The 22,357-nt window shown below is 39.4% G+C and overlaps 1 protein-coding gene across 7 annotated transcripts in view; it reads right to left on the reverse strand.

Annotated features, from left to right (window-relative positions):
- The window catches only part of LOC149836674 (RNA helicase family protein), a 307,604-nt gene that overhangs the window by 115,940 nt on the left and 169,307 nt on the right, over positions 1-22,357 (reverse strand). For 6 of the 7 annotated variants that reach the window (XR_016431827.1, XM_090005515.1, XM_090005514.1 and 3 more), the window contains one exon: positions 2,905-3,009. The exons of the other annotated variant lie outside the window; for it this stretch is intronic. Coding sequence is in view for 5 of the 6 variants with exons in the window: in XM_090005515.1 (XP_089861641.1) it covers positions 2,905-3,009 (105 nt within the window). In the remaining variant the exon portion in view is untranslated. The remainder of the gene's footprint in view (positions 1-2,904; positions 3,010-22,357) is intronic. 7 annotated transcript variants of the gene reach the window in all.

Consider the following 22,357-nt stretch of genomic DNA (forward strand, 5'->3'; position numbering starts at 1 on the left):
AAAAAAACATGTCCTTATACACCTAAGCAGAATGATGTTGTTGCTTAAAGGAAAAATAGGCATATACTTGAAACCACTTGAGTCCTGTTGTTTGCCAGTTGTGTGCCCAAAATATACTGAGCTGAAGTTGTGGGAGTCACAGTTTATCTATTTAATTGCATGCCATCAAGTGTTCTTGGAAAAGTTCCCTTTTAAGAAATTGCATGGGAAGAAACCTGATTATGATTCCTTGAGAGTGTTTGAGAGTACATGTTTTGTAGGCACGTGTAGTTTGTTAAAGACGAACCATATTTTTGCTTTGAAAGAAAGGACGATCAGAATGAGTTAGATTTATCCCTTCTAATTCCCTTTCCTAAAAACATTGAACTAGAAAAGGTGAATAGACTCAAGACCTATAGTAAGAAGGTACTCAGAATTTAGTCCACATCATTTTATGAGCATCATGCTCAAGAGGTGGAGAATCCTTCTCAGCTTAATCCAAATGTTCCTTCTGCCAATTCTGAACAAACAACATAGGATCCTCCTTTGTTCTAGGTATGTGGTACTATTCATCCCTCTGTACCTCTTACTCATTTTTTTTTATTATGAGTCTTTCTCTGCTACTCAACAGGCCTTTCTTGCCTTGATTCATTCCTACTATGAACCTAAGAGATATAATGGAGTTGTAGATCCTGAGCGGCAATAAACTATGAGCAAAATTGGCCAGATATGCAACATATTCTACTTTAAGAAGTCTTATGCACCTACTGCTCTCATCGTACAAGAACCACAAAATTTGTCCACCAGAGCCTTCTCTGTTGACCTAAGATTACGAATGCTTGGGCCTGCAGCCAGTAGGTCAGTAGAGTAATTTACTGCCAAGATAGTAAGTTATTCCACCTAGAGTTTCCCATACTCTTTTAAAGGATGATTTAACCATCTAATCAAGACACTTCTCTGTCTTGTTATGCATACAAAGTGGACAGTAGATAAGCCAGAATACTTGCCAAAATATTTCAAATTAAAGTTGCCCTGCCTACCAACAAAAGATACCAAGATACAACATGAATCTCATTACAAATTCAGACTTCATGGCTAACCCTGTGTAGCAACAAACCTTGATATCCCAAGGGCAGATCCCCAATCTCATGGCTAAATATCGAAGCAACTGCCTGTAAAGTGTCCCCTCAATGTCAAAAAGTCTTATAATTTCTTTCATTTATCTTTTGGAAACAAACTTTAAAAAATATGAAAGTATGAAATTTAGAATACATGGCCCTCACAAACAACAAAACAACATTTGCAAAGATAAGATGCGCAAAGAGAAGCGAAGTTGCAGGCCTTGTAAGAATACATCCTAACATCTTACAGTAAATCCCATCTCCTCCAAGTAGAACAGAATAAAATCCCAAATTGAGAGCACAAACTCTTTTCTAAATGAATTATAGAAAAAAGATTTTCTATTTCTTAGCGTGGATACAGCGTGTTTCGCAATCACCCCATATTAACAAATCTTCCTACCAAGAAAAGTTTGTTAATTTTCAGGCACAATGTAGTATGGTGCCTTTGGCTGCTTGGCTAAAGTTCTGCAATTAAATTCCAAATGCTACTGATCAAGGACAAGCCAAAAACAACATATGTTGTTTCTTTGGCATCTTTGGAATTAAAAGCAATGCTGACTTGTTAATTTATCATAACTACTCGCTGTTCCCTTAGCATTCCCTCATAGTTGAATAACAGCTCCCTTGTGGTAGTACCGTACAAAGTTAAAAAAAATAATTGGGAAAACCATCAGAACAGAAAGCCTTTCACTCAAGTGCTGCCCAAACAGCCATCTGAATCCCTTTACTAAATGGGGCCTCCACAAAGGATCATCATTCCTCAGACATCATTGCAAGGACAGATTCTTGAGAATACAGTTTGTTGTGGAACTTGAGGCAAAATATTTCTTAAAGTATATTATCACTTGAATCAGTTCATTCCATCATATTGTCCTCAATGGTCATCCAGAGGATGCCATTCATGCGCCTCCTAGCTAAAGCTATCAAATGGAAGATTTTTTTCTTGTTTGTATCATCATTTTTTCAACCACAGGATCCCAGCCTGCTGCTTTCACCTAATTTCCTTCCTGTACAATTTTTTTCCACCACCTAAAAATGCTCCTCCACCTTGCTCTCATCCATTTTGATTTGTACACTTTAAAATTTCATTCCTCGAACATCAATAAGCCTAGCAAAAGTTTCTCGATCTTTCCATTTTGCCCTTCATTTCACTAGCTTGTAATCAGTTCCTTATTGGCTTGAAACCACAGCCGTTAGAGGTCAACCTTGAATGATCCCCCTGTCAGCCAACTACCATCCCATTCCCAGTAGATAAATCCATGGTCCATAATTGTTATACGGTTAATTCCCATTATCAAGTGATGAAAGCACTCTACAAACACTCTGGATGCAAGAAACCTGTCCAAATCCTTAGGCATGGCTTACCACTATTAATGGACCAAGAAATCCATGGCACCCATATGTCTTTGAATTCTCTAAGATTGCTTTCCTTTAAAGCCTGAACCTACTTGACTGAGGATTTCTGACATCTAGTAAGGTACAAGGCCTCCTTTCCTTCCATTTTCTTCTCTAAGTCAAGCACATTCTTTTCTTGAAATGTAGTTCCAAAAAAGATTTAATGTGTCCCTAAACCAACAATCCCTATCTGTCCCCACCCCTTGTCCTTCAACTAGTGATGCTTCCAGCCAGAATGTGGCCCCTCCTATTTGTGTTGTCAATGAATACACACACTTAGACAAAAAGAAAATACACATTATACATAAACAAAGCTGGATGAAGTTGGACTTGACAACAGAAACCTTTCAGATTGAAAAGCAATAAGAAAAACAACTACTAGAATATAAAAATTTGAAAAAGAACACACCTTTTTTGGATTAAATCGCTTCTCTTTGTGCTTTCCACAGTCAATTACATAGATTACATCATCAATTGTTATGCTTGTCTCAGCAATATCTGTGGCAATAATAACCTGAGGGAAACAGTAAAGCTGTTAAGAGTTGTACATGTGTACATATATACATAAATATGTATACACATATATGTATACAACAACAACAACAACAACAACTACGCCTTCATCCCAAAACAATTGGGGTCAGCGATATGAACCAAAAAAGAAATTCATTTTGGGTCTTCCACATGAATCCTTTTCCTCCAATCATTTCTATCCAACGCCATGTCCTCGGTGAGGTTCAAAGCATTCATATCCTTTCCTATCATCTCCATCCAAGTCTTCCTAGGCCTACCCCTACCTCTTTTAACTAATATATTTTCCCATTTCTCCAACCTTCTAACTGGAGCATCATTAGGCCTTCGCCGAATATGTCCAAACCACCGTAAACGATTCTCTCGCATCTTATTCTCAATGGGTGCAACACCTACCTTCTTACGTATCTCTTCGTTCCGAATCTTATCTTTTATTGTATTTCCACACATCCATCTAAGCATCCGCATCTCAGCTACACTCATTTTTTGAATATGATGTCTCTTGGCAGCCCAACATTCCGTACCATATAGTAAAGCGGGTCTAATAGTCGTCCTATAAAACTTTCCCTTCAACCGCAATGGCATTCTACGATCGCACAGCACTCCAGTAGCACTTTTCCATTTCATCCACCCAACCTTTATCCTATGATTTACATCTCCATCAATTTCTCCATACTTTTGAATGATGGATCCCAAATATTTGAAATAATCATTCACCGGTATATCTTGCTCACCAAGCTTCACTACACTCCCATCACTACTTCGTTGCTTACTAAACCGACATTCCATATATTCAGTCTTACTCTTACTCAACTTAAAACCTCTAGCTTCCAATGTCTGTCTCCATAATTCTAACTTAGCATTAACCCCAGCTCTAGACTCATCAATCAAAACAATATCATCAGCAAACAACATACACCACGGTACATTTTCTTGAATTGATCTCGTAAGCTCATCCATCACTATCGCAAATAGGAAAGGGCTTAAAGCAGATCCTTGATGTAACCCAACCGTTATCGGAAAATTGGTTGTCACCCCTCCACAAGTGCGGACATTGGTTACTACTCCTTCATACATATCTTTAATTATACTAATGTACTTGAGAGAAACACCTTTCTTCATCATTGTCCACCAGAGAACGTCCCTAGGTACTCTATCGTATGCCTTCTCTAAATCAATAAAAACTATATGCAAATCTTTGTTCCTCTCTCTATATCTTTCAATAAGTTGTCTAAGAAGATGTATAGCTTCCATAGTTGATCTTCCAGGCATAAAACCAAATTGATTCTCCGATATCATGACAACCTTCCTCAACCTAGACTCAATCACCCTCTCCCAAAGTTTCATAGTATGACTCATGAGTTTTATACCACGATAGTTTGTGCAATCTTGTATATCACCCTTATTCTTATATAAAGGCACCAAAGTACTCTTCCTCCACTCATTAGGCATCTTATTTGTTCGCCAAATCAAGTTAAAAAGATTTGTCAACCATTCTAAACCTTTCTCTCCCAAGCATTTCCAAGCCTCGATAGGTATACCATCTGGGCCAACTGCCCTTCTTGACTTCATTTTCTTCAAAGCCTCTGCAATTTCTTTCTTTTGAATCTTGCGCATGAAGTCACGATTTATCTCATGAAAAGGAATGGAGAAGTCTCCAAGATCTTGAGCATGACTATCATTAAATAGCTTATCAAAATAATCTTTCCATCTCTCCTTAATCTCCTCATCTTTGACTAAAACCCTTTGCGTTTCATCTTTGATACATCTAACCATACCCAAATCCTTCGATTTCCTATCTCTCATCTTTGCAAGCCTATAAATATCCTTCTCGCCTTCTTTGGTATCCAACTTGTCATAAACCTCCTTATATACCTTAGCCCTCGCGTTTCGAACAACTTTTTTAGCTTCCTTCTTTGCTATCATATACTTCTCCAAATTCTCATTATCACGACTCTTACTTAGATTTCTATAACACTCTCTTTTAACCTTAATAGCTAATTTGACATCCTCGTTCCACCATGATGTATAAATACATAAATATGTATTTTATATATATATATATATATATATATATATATTAGCTTGTATCTAGGTAAATTTTGTACTTTTTATTTTTCCTTTTTGGGCATAATGGTCATTGAAACAACTAGTCGTTGGGAGCTCCCAACAGATAGATATTCTAGTGCGACACTAGTGTATCCTACGATACATCTTGTATCGTACGATACACCTGATATGGGTATGATACACATATCGCGATACGAGTGTATCATACAGAAAACCCTCATAGTAACGATACATATCATATTGTATCATACGATACAGTACGATACTTACAGCACTGCTTAAAATATATAAAAAAGATGTTTTTGAAAATATCAGGAAAATATTGTGATAATATTGCAATATTATAGTGATATTCAATCTTAAGAAAATATCGACTGACCTTGAAATACAAATAAAATAATAGTGTGATATTTTCAAAATATCAGCAGAATTGGTGACTATAATTAGGACTACAACACATATTTCTTAGAAGACATCGTAACCAAACAATCTCAGTAGGAATCTATCATAGCTCAAAACCCTACCTCTATAATAGACAAAGCAACTCTTTGTTGCTTCATACTGCACCATGAAATCAATTGAATCTCTAAGGAAAATATTAAAAACCTGTGGTAGAGCTATGTCACATGGGTGCGGGTGCGGGTGCGGGTGCGACACGGGTGCGGCTCAATTTCAAAAATTTTGGACACGGAGACTCGGTCAAAGTTGTGCCCATTAGGGGACAGGCGATGAGTTGTGAAGCCTGATTCAGGGTTTTTTTTCCTTACAAGAGGGGGGGGGGGGGGGGGGGGGTTCCCCCGGCGCGGGGGTCCAAGGGGGGCTGCCCCTTGCGGGGGGTTATAGGGGGGCAGCCAAAGGCCCCCTGCGGCTTCCAAAAGAGGAGGCAGGGGCCAATGGCCCCTGACGTTTATGGAGAAAAAAGGCAGGGGCCATCGGCCCCTGCTGGTCTTTAAAAGAGGAGGAGGGCAGGGGCCAAAGGCCCCTATCGGGCTTGAGAAAGAAAATGGCAGGGGCCATCGGCCCCTGCTGGGTTTTAAAAGAAGAGGGGCAGGGAGACAGAGGGACGACCGACCTCCTGTCGGTCGCCCAATCTCTCACAGAGAAGAGAAGGAGTAGACCCCCTGTCGGCCTCAGATGGATACGCAGGGCGCGGCAGGGGTCGTGCGCCGCCTGCCGGCCTCCCTGTGAACCCCTAAGAAAGGGGAAAAAGAGGGAGGTGAAGAGGGAGGGCACGACGTACCTGGGGAGAGGATCGCCGGCAGTGGTTGCAGCAGCGGCGGCGATCGAACCAGCAGAAGGAGGCGTCGGCAGGCAGACGAGAAAAGAAGGAGCGAGGGGAGGTGTCGGTCGGGGCTGTCGGCGAGGCTGTCGCCCGTAGGGAACGAGGAGGGGGAGGGCGGTGATTTAAGAGAGGCAGCAGCGTCGGGAGGAGAGGAGGAGGAGAAGAGAAGGGAGGTGTGCCTCCCCTCCCCTCCTGCCCTCCTATTAAGGACTCGGGGGAGGTGACAATCGGGGAAACCCTCAAGGAGTTTCCTTATCCTGCCGAGGAGGGTGGAGTGGCACGGGTGAGGTGCGGCGCACAGGGGAGAGGATTTGTTTTTAAACAAATCCTCCCTCTGTGTCGGGTTTTAAAACCCTGCCAATAACGGGCCCGGGTCGGGTCCTGACCCGACCCGACTCGGGTCCAATTTTTTTTTTTTATACGTGGGTTTTACAGGGGTGTCATCCCCCTCCCCATCTCTCTCGCTCTTTCTCTCGGGTCAGCCGGCAGGAGGGCATGCCCTCCTGTCGGCACCTGTGTTTTTCGACTGGCAGGCAGGGGCGTGGCCCCTACCGCCTCTTCTTTTGTCAGGCCGATGGGCCCCTGCCCCCTCCCCCTTCTTCTGGCAAGCCGGCGGGCAGGGGGGTGCCCCCTGCCCCTTCCTCTTCCTCTGTTAGGTCGGCGGGCAAGGCGCGACCCCTGTCCCCTACTCTTTTTCTGTTGTTGGGCAGAGGCGCGGCCCGGCCCTCCCTTTTTCTTTTTAAGGACGACGGGCAAGGGTGCAACCCTACCCCCTGTATCGGGATTCGACCCCTACAATCCAAGCATTGTTAGTTTTACTATTTTGAGATTATTTTATTATTTTACGCAGTACGCGCACCCCATCGGCGCAACGAATATTGTGCTTGCACCGAGGCACGAGCCACTCATTACCTACACCTGGAGACGTCAGCAACTTCGACAATCCCCAAGGTAGGGGAAAGTTGCGCGAAGGACAATGGAAGAACTAAATTAAGCATATAACATCTAAACTGCAATAAATATATATATATATATATATAATATATATATATATATATATATGTACGCATTTAATTCAAAGACACAGTTTTGCGATCCTTGTCCTCTTTTCTTTATGTCATTTACTTTGTCGCCGCACTTTAATGCTCGTACTACTGCTTACGCATTTAATTCAAGGATGAAATTTTGTGATCCGTGTCCTCTTTCCTTTATGTCATTTACTTTGCCGTTGTGCTTTAGTGCACAGGCTACTGCTTACACATTTAATTCAAGGATGCAGTTTTGCGATCCTTGTTCGCTTTTCTTTATGTCATTTACTTTGCCACCGCGCTATCACGTGCACAAGCTTCTGCTTACATATTTATTTAGTTGAGGTACGGTTTTGTACCTCATGCACGGCTTACGCACTAATTTAGCTTGATGTGCGGTTTTGTACATCGAGTTTTACTTTATACTTTGTCGTCGCGCTGTAATGTGCACAGACTTGCATTGTAATATATGTATTATTCTTAAATAAATGCAACCTCGTAGGACACGCAAGAGCGTATCCTATGTACCTATTCCCCCATTCGCTCTTTTCAAAAGGCATGTGTTTGCGCATGGACGCTAGAGTTTTAAAGAAAAGGGATTCCTTGCGAGAATCCAGCTTTCCAAATGCATAGTTTTGCAAAGTAAATTTTGTACAACTGAAGAGTTGTCAAATTGCAACTACGTTTTTCCGAACCAACCCATTAAGAAGAAATGTTTCACAAGCTAAGTTTGATATCCGATATAACTGGGATATCCTCAGTTGGGAGTATAGAAATATTTTGGGCGGGGTTTCTGCTGAGAAACTCGTATCTCTTTTATCATAAGCAGTATCGCAAGACATGTGTAGCGTGCTGATACTGCGATAAATGGATGAGAGATCCATGGCGATCTCGTATCGTGCAAATTCCATAAGGACAAGTGGTTTTAAAGGACCAGATCATGTCAAACTAAATTAAATTTTTGCATCGTTTCTTTTACGAAAAATTGAGTTGGGGTTTCTATTGAGAAACCAATACCTCTCTTATCGTAGTTGTACTTTTAGACAGGCATGGCATGTTAGTACTACAATGATTGGATGAGAGGTTTATAATAAACTCGAAGCGTGCGAATGGCACATTGTTGAAATCGCATAATGATGATGATCGCCTTCACAGGCAAGATGCTCGAGTTGGTTTGAAAGACCAGAGCATGTCAAATTAAACTAAATTGGTTACACTATTTCTTTCATGAAACAATTGGGCTAGGGTTTCCGTCTGAGAAACCAATACCCCTCTCATTGTAGTTGTACCTTTAAACAGGCACAACATGTTAGTATTACGATGATTGGATGAGAAGTTTGTAGTAACCTCGAAGCGTGTGAATGGTACATTGTTGAAATCACATAATGGTGATGATCGCCTTCACAGGCAAGATGCTCGAGCTGGTTTGAAATACCAGAGCATGTAGAATGGGTTGTCAGTTAAATAAAACTTGACACACCCATTCGCCTTTTGTTTTCGTCAAGAGAGATGATGGATTGGTACAAAAACTCTGATGGACAGGTTGTTAATAACCACCCCTCGGGCAAATGGCTCAGTGTCCTCAGTCATCGGAGTTAGGGGACGGGACTACTAGAGATTATCTTAGGTGGTAGATCTCATAAATTTCTGCAAAAATTAGATGCATTCATGACCACGTATGCCTTTGGAGAATCCTCTCTTAGTCACTGACTGCCCCCTTACGAGCGGACTCAACTAGCTACCTGGGGTATCGAAAATACATGGCATAATAAACCCTCGAATTAGTCTCAGTTGTTTTTATGTTTCTCACCTGTGTGTACCCGCAAGACAACTAATATCAAAACAAAGTTATTTCGTTCACATTACTGGTTGAATTGCATATCATGTATGAATTAAATTCATATATTAGATTTGTTCACATTACTTGTTGAATTGCGTATCATGTATGAATTAAATACATATGGTAGAATTGTTCTATATTTCCATACTTGTGCACCTATCAGTTTTTCATGAAACTGACCCATCTTATGGGTACAGGTGATGATTAGGATTACGCGACAGGTGATAACGTGATTGCAAGATGGCTTCAAGATCCCACTGTTTCTGCTGGCATTCCGCGTCCTGGATATGTTTTTTTGGTTTTGAATTTTGTATAAGGGTTCCCTTGGAAAATCCTATATTGTATAAACTTGATATTATCTTTTAATGTATATGGTTTTTAAATGTTGTTATGAAGATACAAATCTTTTTGTGAAATAGAGGTTTTACGCTAATGCGCTCAAGGTTGTCAACTTGTCTTTTTTTTCTCAAAGATCGTTTCCGCAGATTTCACTAAAACAAAAACTCTAAAACAAAGGATTTTCTAGTCTCTTTCAAGTCATTCTAAAAGTTTACAAGTTCGAAATTTTGAGGCATTATACTAGCAGTAAGTTAGTAATAAAAATATGAGCATTCAACCAAATTTTAAGTAACAAACTCAATAATAACAATTAAATTACCCAACATCAAGTCATCAACAAATAATACACATTATAAGCAACCATATGTCACACGAAAAACTCGGTTTGGCTTGGCTGGGCTTGTGAAAAATAAGTTTGAGCTTGGTTGGGTTTGTAAAAATTGAGTTTGGCTTGGCTGGGCTTGTGAAAACTTAGTTCGACCGGCATGTTTTGCAAAATGGTTGCTTAAAGCAGCAATTTTTTTTTTTTACAGACCCCCATACGGGCCATACGATTAGGATTTGAACTTATAACGTCACAACAGACATATTATGTATAATATATCTATGTATATTAAGTATAATGTTTATATTACATAGTTTTTACATGTAAAAACTCTTAAAAGATAGATTTTTAAGAAAACGAGCCAGCTGAACTGAGTTTTCCCTAAAATGGGTAAATTTTTTTTTTCAAAAATGGGCTTGTTTAGCCGAGATTGAGAGAGAGAGAGAGGTACAAGGTAAAGGGGAAAGAGATTGAGTTGAGAGAGAGGCACACAATATGAAAATGGGAAAAAAATAGAGAGAGAGAGAGAGGTAGCTGAGAGATTGAGAGACGAATAGAGAGAGATTGAAGGAGAGAATGAGAGAGAGAATACGTACCTTGGAGATGGAGAGGAAGCACCGCGCTCGCCGGACGGTAGCAGCTAGTAGGCATCGCCGGGGTGTCGCATCTAAGCAGCGTTGGGAGACAGAGGAGAGAGGGAAAAATCGTTTTGCCATAATCCTCAAGCCCATTTCATCAGGCGATTTTTTTTAAAGTCCAAAAATTAGACATATATGACCGCACCGGGTGCCACACTCGCGCCGCGTTGCATCGCGTTGATACGGGTGCGGCACCTAGTTGGTCGAATCCCTATGACATAGGTCAGAAGCTATGTTACATGAACACTTCACCTAGGTTGAAGTGTCGGTGTCGAACACTTCCCGACACTGACACTCCTGGACACAACATCGACACTCCATTTTTAATATTAGGAATGTCCAAAAATTTGGACAGACGTGTCGAGTGTTCGACACCTTAAAAGGTGTCTCGACATGCTATGTCCAACAAGTGTCATACCCGTGTCTAGTGTTGGGTATCATAGACACAGTTGTCCAGCTTTGTGGACACTTCTTTGTTAAACAAGTGTCATACTTACATGGGAAGTATACATCATGCCAAACTCGAGCATTCGATGCTCCCATTAGTCTTGATGATTTATTTTGACTTTTTGTACTTAAAATCTTACATGTTCATATCGCATCATTAACATTTGTGTAAATCATCAAGGATCAAATTGCAAATGAGAAAGGAAGGTGCATTTTATGTTTTATGGTTTTGTTTGTGTAATTCTTCTCTCTCTGGCTCTCTCTCATATATATATATATATATATATATATATATATATATATATATATATATATATATATATATATATATAGTCGTGTCCAAGTGTCAAGATTTTGAAGACATGTGTCAAACACTTTTTCTCGTGTCTGACGCCGACACCTGTGTCAATCCGAAATATGGTCAAATAGATGAGGTGCCTTACCAATTATCAATACATTGCAGGATCATCAAGTAACTCTACAACAGTAAGTCTAAGTTTGCAATTCACTTCAAATGGAGTGTCCACATGCTTTCAATATCAACAAGTCCAGCTTGTACCACAAGTTTTATAGCATAGTTATGCTATGAGAATAAGTACTCACTTTTTTAATATGCAATCTCAAACTTACTCCCCAAATCTTTAACTTCAGAAAATCTTCCAAGCTTCTATCTTGGCGCCCACTATGATACATGAGATTATCTCTTATAGCAATCATGTCAACTACATAGAGGAGAAGCTATGTCACATGGATATGGATACAAGTATGAGACATGATGCAGATATGATTACTACAACATGACAGTTCATAAAAACTAGGACATTGGGACACAACTGTAACGACCCCAACTCGTACCCACGCAAAAAGTGACAATTTTTTTAAGTGCAAAAACATTCTCAGAAACTAAGGGCCCTTATAGTTAAACACAACCACCACCACAAGAAATCTTATACCCATCATTCACATCAAACACAAACTTTATTTATTAAAATGCATAGAGACTGAGACATAAGCAAATAAAATGTAAATAAAAAAAAAGTCACGTTGTCCAAAGGTATCTGCCAAACAGTCGTGTAATCTCTTCGTAGCTCCTCTCAAAGCAAGTCGCCTCACTGGGCAACTGAGGCTGCTAAAAAACACAAAAGTAGGGGTGTTAGAATCCAAAGAATTCTGTGTACGAATCCCTCTAATGAAACAAATAAGTAAAAAGAACATAAATAAGATTCAAGCAATATTTTAGATGGATGCAATTATAACAAATTCATAACTCAATTAACTATTTATGCAATAGGGCATAATTATTAAACATGAGGGACAATTTAACAAATACCAGGGACCACAACTTAAGTAATAAAAAACATCTAACATGCATTAGAGAACAAACATCATGCATTAACCAATATATCATAATTAAGGACACAAGTAAATATGCATGATCTAATGCATAGCAGGTGTAACGCCCCGAAATTTAACTTATATTTTTAAAGGGATTTTTTTCTTTTATTTTTAATAGCAGAAACAAGAGGTACTATAGGGTTAAGCATTCCGGAACATTACAGTGGAGAGCAAACAAAATCCTTTATTTCAATTCAACATTTAATGAAAATTACATCAGAGTTTTAAATGATATGAGCAAATAAATTACAAAGATCCCAAATCAACTATTCAGGGAAAACCCCGATTCAAGTGTCTACCGAATACCCTAAGGTTTCAGACCTTAATCATTTGAATGATTACCAGAAATTCTTAAAGTATACATGCTTCACTGATATACCAATATGTAAGACTTTAAATGAACACATGGAATCGGATAAAAAAATGAATAGCAATCAAGTCTGATAACAGGTAATTAACACATAGGTGTTCAGATTTAATGTCAATTAATAACGGCACAGGAATGAATAGAAAACAGGTAACTAGATCATATAGATTCAGACTGAATGTTAGTTAATGACAACACAGGAATAGCTAAATGGATAGAAATCAAGTCTGTTAAAAGGTACTAAAACATAAGGATTCAAGCTTATTGTCAGTTAGTAACAGCATAGGAAAATGAGTAGAATTCAAATTTGTTAACAGGTAACTAAAATACAAGGATTCAAATTAATATAACCGAGGTTATATAAACAATGCTCTGTAATATTACATGGAATAGACTCAAAAGATGGACTAACAACAATTCACAAATCATGCTATGTTCTGCTAACCTGCTACTAAAAGGGTTACGATTAATTTATGAACCTCTTTACGTCTAACAATGTATGCAATAAAAAAAGTGACAGACAGAACTAGGTAATTCTATATTGTATTACTTTGTACAACCAATAATCGAATTCCCCTCCTCAAAAATATGGGTTTATTGGCTCCCAAATAGGAAACCCCCAAATCTGGGGTTATCCAATCCAAGAAACAGGAAACCCCACTACTGGGCCATCCCATGCTTCAGCCAAGAAATCCCAATCAACTAGATTTGGGGTTTTCCAGATTAATGTTAGGCAAGTGAAACCCCAAATCGTTTTGATTTGGGTTCACCGGGTTAGGGATAGACTAGGACCCCCCCCCCTCCTCAAATGCGTTGTCATCCCTACCGAAAACCCCAACTCACAGAGTCTATTTTTCGGTAGCCAAGATTCCCATAGGAACCCTTGGAATGTAAGAAAATTCAGGGCATTCCCCTCCCCTTGACCGATCCCAATCACTACCGGATTCAGTCCACACCCAGCCAGAAAAAGTAAACAGCATCCTACCTGTTCCGACGAGGAGGCTGCCGCTGCAAGAGGAGAGGTCCACCGGCTTCGACTGCTCCGCCGCCGTGAAGGGCTTCGAGAGGGAGAGAGAGAAAATGAGGGGGAGAGAGAGGGAAAGAGAGAGCGTGAGAGGAAGAGGGGTGTGGGAGGAGTCTTTGTAGGAGGGTGCCCTGAAATGGAAGGGTTGTTACCCCCACCCCGGCGACTGTGCAAACACCTCCCTCAAGTCTCCCTTCACATCGTGTTAGGGTTCCTTTAGAACCCTAACAGATTTTATCGGCCTTCGTATGCCCCCTTACTTAAAACCCCTTTTATTTTATTTTATTTTTCATTACACGGGGCGCGGCCCGGGTCCGGGTCCAAGACCTGGGATCCAACCGCGAGGTGGATCTGCGGTTCCCTGCGCCTGCGGTTTGGATCCACAGGATCCAACTGTGGATTCATTTGATAAAATTTTATATATTTATTATATACTTATTATTATATTGCTATTATTATTATTATTCATTTTTCTAATATATATATATGATATTATATATATGGACACTAGTTGATATGGATCCTGGATCCGAAACATGGATTCCAGCAAATTATTATAGATCCAACATTAAAATTTTAATTGGATCCATACTATATTTAAATCTCTGAGGTCCAGTATCCAAATGCAATATTGTGGATCCGAACGTCGCATAGACTATTACGAATCCCCATCAGGTGTTATAGGTCTGATATAGAAGTTTTCTTATTAAGAATCTGATTTAAACTTTGTGGATCCACTCCATTCGTCCTGGATCCAATATCCAATATGACCCTGATACTGAGGATTCGAAACCAAAGACCCGATCCCTTTGACCAAAATCTATTACTAAATATTCAATTTAAGGTTCACGATCCGATATCTAAGATCTGAATGGAATGTCGGAGGTATGAACAGGATATTAGAGATCCAACATTAAAGATCCAAATAGGATATCCGAGATCCAATTATGAATAAACAATTAAAACAATAAAAAACCTCATACCAGCTTAACAACCTAAATTTCAAGTTTATTTATCTGATAAAATTCACGGGTATTACAGCAGGAATATGCGTGATTTCAGTGCAATGCATAGATAAATTATTATGACTTATCAGAGTTTTCTTTTCATATGCATGTCCCTATCAAATGCACACAAATTAAGTTCCTCTTTTTAATTATCGTTGCCTACAAATACTCCAAACGGGTAAGAATTCTCGAGGTCAAGTGGGGTTCTCAGGGTAACTTAGCACACAAGTATTTTATTACTGGGTTTCAAACTTATCCCTCGATCGAAAGAGCCTTCGGAATACTGGACATTCAAATCTAATGTCGGGACATTAGGGACATTCAAATCCACAAATGTCACTTTTTTTGTATACCAAAATAACAGCTGTGTCTACACACCACCCCTGGGCAAAGTGGCGGATTCTCCCTAAAACTGTGGTTAGGAGAACCTCAATATCTGGTTCAGAGGCAACAACGCATACAGAGTTTTAGTATTCTCATGGTTTCCCAAAACTGCAATGTTCAAGATTCTCATACTATAGAAGGGGCATCAAAAAAACGTAAATTACATTGTTCTTTAATTTTTTTATCTTGTTATTAATTAATCTATTTTAATTTGCAATCCAACATACAGAATTAATAATACAAGCTCACAAATCAACATGTGAAGCTCTTCACGGGACCACAACCATGGCAACATAGAACATTGCAATTAAAATAATAATATCACATTTGATTTTTGCAATGCATAGAACAACTAAAACAAACACCAACACATGCTCAAGGCTCACACAGCCCATAATAATCCATTTTGATCATCGATGCATTCATATGCAAAAATCATAAATATCATGCCACTATGCATTCATTTTTAAATGCTTTTCAATGCATATTCATTTATGTTAATTTAAGGATGTGCATGAAATAATAATATACATATGCATGGGCAATTGTGCATGAATTCACACACTCACATTAAATGCATGCTTTCATTCAATGCACACATTCATGTCAAATGCATGCTCTCATTCATGAATCAAACATGTGAACACTCATGCATTTATTACATGCAAAAAACATATCATTTAAAGTGTACACATTTACATGAGACAACTATGCAATAATACTTTGATTAAGCATAACATAACCAATCTTAAACATGTGCAAACTATTACTCATGTGCATGCATAACCAAGTCTAATTCCAATAGAGAAAATTTCTGGAATTATTCATTCTAATACTGCATAAACTTTTTTTTAAACGATCAGCACCCTGCCGACTGGGCTCGGCTCCAGCCCAGTCGACTGGCTCGGCTGGGTCTAGCAAGCCTTGACCACTTGTGTTAACCCAGCCATGTGTTGGCTGGGCATGAGAAAAAAAGAAAAGAAAACAAAAAACAAAAAAATTTGTTTTTTTTGGTTTGGGATGGCTGGCAGCCAGCCGAGTGGCACTCGGATGAATGCCAGGCCTTGGCTGGTGGTGCACAGGCCCAGCTTGGGTTGTGTGGTAACCTACTAGGCCCAGCCGAGCCAGTCGGCTGGGCTGGAGTCGAGCCCAGTCGGCAGGGTGTTGATGGTTTAAAAAAAAAAGTTTATTTAGTCTTGGCATTCACAGTCCTACATATATAGCTTTTCATTTTGGCAAGCACGTATGTGTTAAAATGTAAAATATAAAGTGTAACATATATATAATAATAATAATATTGCATCATATTATTATTATATATATTTTTCTTTATTGTCTTTATTTTATTTTTTGCTTTTTATATATATCTAGTTCCATTTGAACTAGATAGGTTATAGTCGTTGGACTCTAGTCCAACGGCTACAATAAGAGTCGTTAGACTAGAGTCCAACGACTCTTTTTGGGAGAGCTCAAAATGAGCTCTGCCCATTCCTCTTGTATAAATAGGAGTGAACCCCTCCATTAATTGTATTCAATGCTTTTTACGCATTTTAGTTATTAATAAAGATTTTTTATTTATTGTTGTGTTCTTCCTTTTATGCCCTTTTATGGGTTGTGCTTAAAGTGTCTTTTAGACACTCTTTTTGGTGGATTCAAGTGCTTTCGTAGAAGACCACCATTTCATTACAGTATGAACAAGTAAACTTACAAATATGCATGCGCATGTTGATTTTAAAATCCAATTCCACAAAACCCCATGACATAATCCCTTTATCATGAAATATGCCATTAAACCTACCAGCCTATTATGGTAAAAAATATGTTTTAATATAAAAACAATCATAAACAACAAATATGCATAAAAAGAATACATCTACATGCAAATCGCAATACCCTTTGCTTTTCAAAACATCATAATACGTCATTATATATATATATATATATATATATATATATATATATATATATATATATATATATATATATACTTCCACGTATATTTTCGTTCCAAAATAAATTTCAGAAAAAAGGAAATACATTGATTTTCACCATGAATCTTAGAGTAAATTTTTAGATTTACTCTTTTCTCATGAGTTTCACTAAAATATTGCATGAAATACAAATCTATGCACTTTGTCTCATCTGAAACAAGAGAAAGACCCGTACCTTACGCAAAGATAAAAAAAAAACAAGAACACAGTGGTGGAAATGACGGACGATTGAAGAAGAAAGCCTTCTTCTTCTTCCTCCTCTCTTTTCCTCTCCTTTTCTCTCTTTCTCTGTTTATTTCTCCCTTTTTCCTTCTCTTACTCCCTTTTTTATCTATAAATAGGCCAAGAGGGGGTTGACACCCCCTCTCCCCTTCTCCGGCCCCTTCTAAATGGACTGGAGAAGAGAGTACAGCCCAATATGGGCTTCTCTTTTCTCTTGGGTTTTTCAAAAATTTTGGACTCTTAGGTTGACTTTCCAAAATTTTATTTCAAATGGACTCTAAGTCTCTCAAACCATCTTAGATCCTTCTAGGTGTGTTTAAGGACTCTACTAAGAGTCCTAAAGAAATATCAAAATAAATTTTTAGAATTAAATTAATTAATTAATTAATATTAAATAATAAATAAAATTTTAAAAGCTTCCAAAAATTGCCAAATTAACTTGAGAGGCTTCTTAACATTAATTTACTTCAATTTAAAGGTTTCTAATGAATTTAAAGTTGGAAAAATCAGTGGGTATGGATTTGGATCTGGATCTGAATCCAAGATCCAAAACCATCTCAAAAAATCCAAATGGGTCTTGGGCTGGATCAAATCCAGATTAATATGGGTCTTGGATAGAGTCCAAATCCATATTAATTTGGATCAAATCCATCAGATCTGGTTTGATTCAAATTTGGATCCCAACCAACAAACTGCTCTTTTTTTTCAAAAAAATGTGATTTTCAGGTCAACCGTAGCCCGAATCAAGAAAAATAAAATATCGATACGCTCAAAATTTCAAGACGCATCCAACGATATATAACTCAAATTTTGCCTCTGAAATTCGTCTGAAAACAGCCTAAATTTCGCTCGAATTTCACTTGAATTTAAAAGACGAAAATAAAACTTGTTTTCACGTTTTAAGTGTCTCGTTTAGGCCTTAACAATGAGACCCAAGCCCAGACTCAAAGGCATCGGCCTAAAATCGAGAATCTAACGATTTTTCTTCTACACTTAGCCAAATTTTTAACAAAATCATAAAATGACTAAGTGCGAAAATACGTGATATTACACAACTTGTAACGACCCCAACTCATACCCCTTGAAAATGCGGAAAATTTTTTATTTTTTATTTTTAAACAGTGCGGAAAACTTCCCAGAGACCCGGGGTCCTTACAGTTCAAATTCTAACTATATAGTCAAACGCCACAAAGGGACTTACATTTATCATCCACAAGAACCAAAACAACCCTCTTTATTTATGAATCAAATTCATCTCAAGAGACAATGTTGTAATCAACGGAAAAATAAAGCAACATCTAACTGAAATAAAAAAAAACTGAAAAGAACAGTAAAACTGAAAGACAAAAAGAAAGAGTCACTTTGTCCACTAGTGAAACTGTCAAGAACCAAGTGTGACTCTCGTGCCCTCCTAGTAGCTAGCCAAACCTCACTGATCACCTGTTCCTGAGAAAAACCAATAAAGTAGGGTGTCAAAACCGAAATTCTGAGCACAGCTACTTCTAGTGAAACAGGTGAGGCAAAGAATATAGATAAGATTTCATGATATATCAATTTACAACATTTGTGTAATCATTCATGCAACAGGTCACATAAACTAAGCAGGAAGTAACGTTAAAAGAGTAACAAGTAACAAACCTTCAACATATAATAGGAAGTAAACATCACACACTCACTATCATGTAATGATTAAGGGAACAATTGAAATATGCATGATCTAATGCATAGCAGAAGGATGCATGAATTATGTGAAATGCATGAATCATTTTATTATCTTTCGTTTAAGTTTTCCTTTTTCCATATGCATGCCCTATTAAATATAACAACTCAAAAAAAAATTGTATTGATTCGGGCCGGACCCGACGCGGACCACAGTCTCTCGCTGTCATTAAAGACAGCGAGGCAGGCGAGAGGAGGGTTACGAACCCCCCCTCACCGTCTTTCCCATATTTACTCTCTCGTCTCTTCTCTCTTACTCTCTCGCTCACTCGACTCTCTCTTCCTCACCGACTCTCTCGTCATCCTCGATTCGTCAAAGACCATTGTCAGTCTGCCGCCACCTGCGACCTCCTTTTCGATCGTCGACCGACCAGAGCTTCATCGGCGACCCCCTTCCTTCCGGCGAGCTTCCCTCTGGCGACCACCAGGTACGCCTTTCTCCCCTTTTTCTTTTCCCTTTCGCCGCCTCTTCTCCCTCTTTTCTCTTCTTCTCCCTGTCATCGACAGGCGGGGGAAAAAGGCCCTTCCCGTCGGTTGTTTACGACGGGGAAGGGCCGTGCGACAGGGGTTTTAGCCCCACCTGTTGCCGACAGATCGACAGGGGTAAAACCCCTGCCGCCTGTGAGGAGGGTTCCGACAGGGGGTTTTGGTGCCCCTGTCTGCCCTTTTGTCCCTACCAGGGAGGGTCGAGACCCCTCCTTCTCTCTTGTTCCTCTAAGAAACCAACAGGGGCCTTTAGTCCTTGTCTCGTTTCCCTGTTAAGCAAATCGACAGGCCTGCCTCCTCTCCCACAAGTCGCAGGGGGGCTATTGGCCCATGCCTATCTCTCTCTTTGCTCATTTTCCTGGCAAGAGCCATCAGACCCTGCCCTTTTTATTATTCCAGCAGGGGCCGAAGGCCCATTCCCTTTTTTTTTTGCTATTCCAGCAGGGGCCGAAGGCCCCTGCCCCTATTACTGTTCCAGCAGGGGCCATCAACCCCTGCCCTTTTCGTTGTTCCAGCAGGGGCCGATGGCTCCCTGCTTTTCTTTTTTTTTAAATTTCCAGCAGGGGACGAAGCCCCTGCCTTTTCAAAATAACCAGCAGGGGCCGATGGCCCCTGCACCTGTTCTTTTGGCGGCAAGAGTCGTTTGGCCCTACCCCAGCCCTATGTATTGGAGAAGTTGAGACTTCTCCTTATTTTTGCTTTTGTCTTGGCTGCATGTTAATATCGCATATTTGCAGCTACGACGGATCCCGCTCGCGCTCCGCGACCCGAGCCGTCAATCGTGTACACCCGCAGACGCCAGCAAGCTTGCAACTCTCCGAGGTAGAGGAAGATTGCACGGAAGACTTGAATAATTGAATTAAGTTCAATTAAACTAAAAATGACCATTAAATAAATATATACATGCAAATATATATATTTATACGAGTATGCACTTAACTCAAGGACGCGGTTTCGCGATCCTTGCCCTTTACTTTCTATCAGTCTTTACTTGTCGTTGCGCGTTGCGCCGAGGTTTTGCGTTGCACTTCTACTTACCGTCTTTACTTTGCCGTTGCGCTTTGCCCCTAGGCTCTTGCTTTTGCATATGTGTTGTTACTGCTTTACTATTGCAGATGACGCGCAGGTTTTAGCTCTTTGCGTATGCCTTAAAGGTATCCTCGTGGAGGATGTAAGGCAAGGTTTTAAAACTCGCCGAGTCAACTCGGTGACTCGGCTCGGCTCGGCCCTCCAGCGAGTCAACCCGGCAAGCTAAACTCGGTCTGCGAAGACTCGGCTGTGACTCGGCCTGACTCGGTTTGACTCGGCTTGACTCGGCCTGACTCGGGCGAGTTCTGGAATGTCTAAAATTTGATTTTTTGAGTATTTCAGAATAAAAAAAAATTGTAATATTATTGAGAATATTGTTGTTACTTTCTTAATGTCTTCAATATGTAAAGAAGACAATATGTGACTATGATCTAAGGTAAATGTTATTGGATATGAATCTATTTCTAGAAGCATCAGGCAGGACAATCTTCAGATTCAACAACAGCTAATTAATATTTTATGATCAAGTAGATTGCTGCTTTTATTATGTTCTACACAATTATATTTTTTGCAGTTTCTTTGCATAAATGCATTTAATATTTTGCTTTAAACTTTACTAACATGACTATATAACAAGGAAGAATTTGGTTTTCTCCTCACACCTTTCCTCTTTGCCCCATCTTTATGAAGGCATAATAGACAAGAAATTGGAACAAAGTCATACATAACTTTGGCCTTAACATCCATAGAGTTCCAACATCTACTTGGTGCTTCTTTCTTGTCCTTTCAGACTTCATATTTTCTTTGTATCTCATATAGGCTATACCCCTTTAATTAGAACCAATTGTCCTCACCTTGCCTTATCACATCCAACAAAAATTTCTCTTTTCTTTATAGGCATGTGCATTTTTAATGCATAAAGGCATCTATGTAACTGGAATAAATTGTGCTCTTTCATTCCACATTTCCAACTTATTGCTCATTAATGAACAATTTATCCACATGCTACGATCTCCTTATTTCAGTTCAACCCAAGATTCTGCATGGAGCCAAAAAACATCTCTTGTTTACTGAAAAACATGGTTTGAGACAAATTATATATTGTTTTTCTTTTAAAATCAAAAGTTAACAAAACCCGGTCCGAGTCACCGAGTTGACCCGCCGAGTCACGAGTCAATAAAGAACGAGTCGAGTCCCGAGTCACTGGGTTTTAAAACCTTGATGTAAGGGGCATTCCCCACTCTCTCTTTCTTGCGACGAGAGATGAGTTGGGAGCTAGCATTACATCCTCGTCTAAGGAGAGGGATACCTCGCAAAGATCCTGACTCTTCGAGTACGCAGTCTTGCAGACAAGTTGGGATTCGAGCGAACTTCTTAGCAAGGGTTCTGTTGAGAAACCTGTATCCCGTCTATCGAGGTCGGTATCGAGTCATGCGAGGCATGCAGATACCCCGATAGCAGATAAGATTCTAGAAAATCACATGCATAATGTTGGAATAAGGTACTGGTTCTTTCAAAAGATAAAGAAAGTCAAAAGTAAAGTTGATAAACATTACATCTTTCCGAAACACTCATGTTGAGGCTTCTATTGAGGAACTATACCCCCTTCATCCTAGAGTACTTGTAGTCGTGCACTACACGTCTAGTACTGCGATGATCGGATGAGACGGTCGTGCGACCTCGAACAGTGCTAAATGCGCAATGTTGTAATCATATAAAATGGCCTCACATTCGCCTT

The sequence above is a fragment of the Nuphar pumila genome, chromosome 5 (assembly GCF_984573655.1).
Source record: "Nuphar pumila chromosome 5, dmNupPumi1.hap1.1, whole genome shotgun sequence".
NCBI classification, from domain to species: domain Eukaryota; kingdom Viridiplantae; phylum Streptophyta; class Magnoliopsida; order Nymphaeales; family Nymphaeaceae; genus Nuphar; species Nuphar pumila.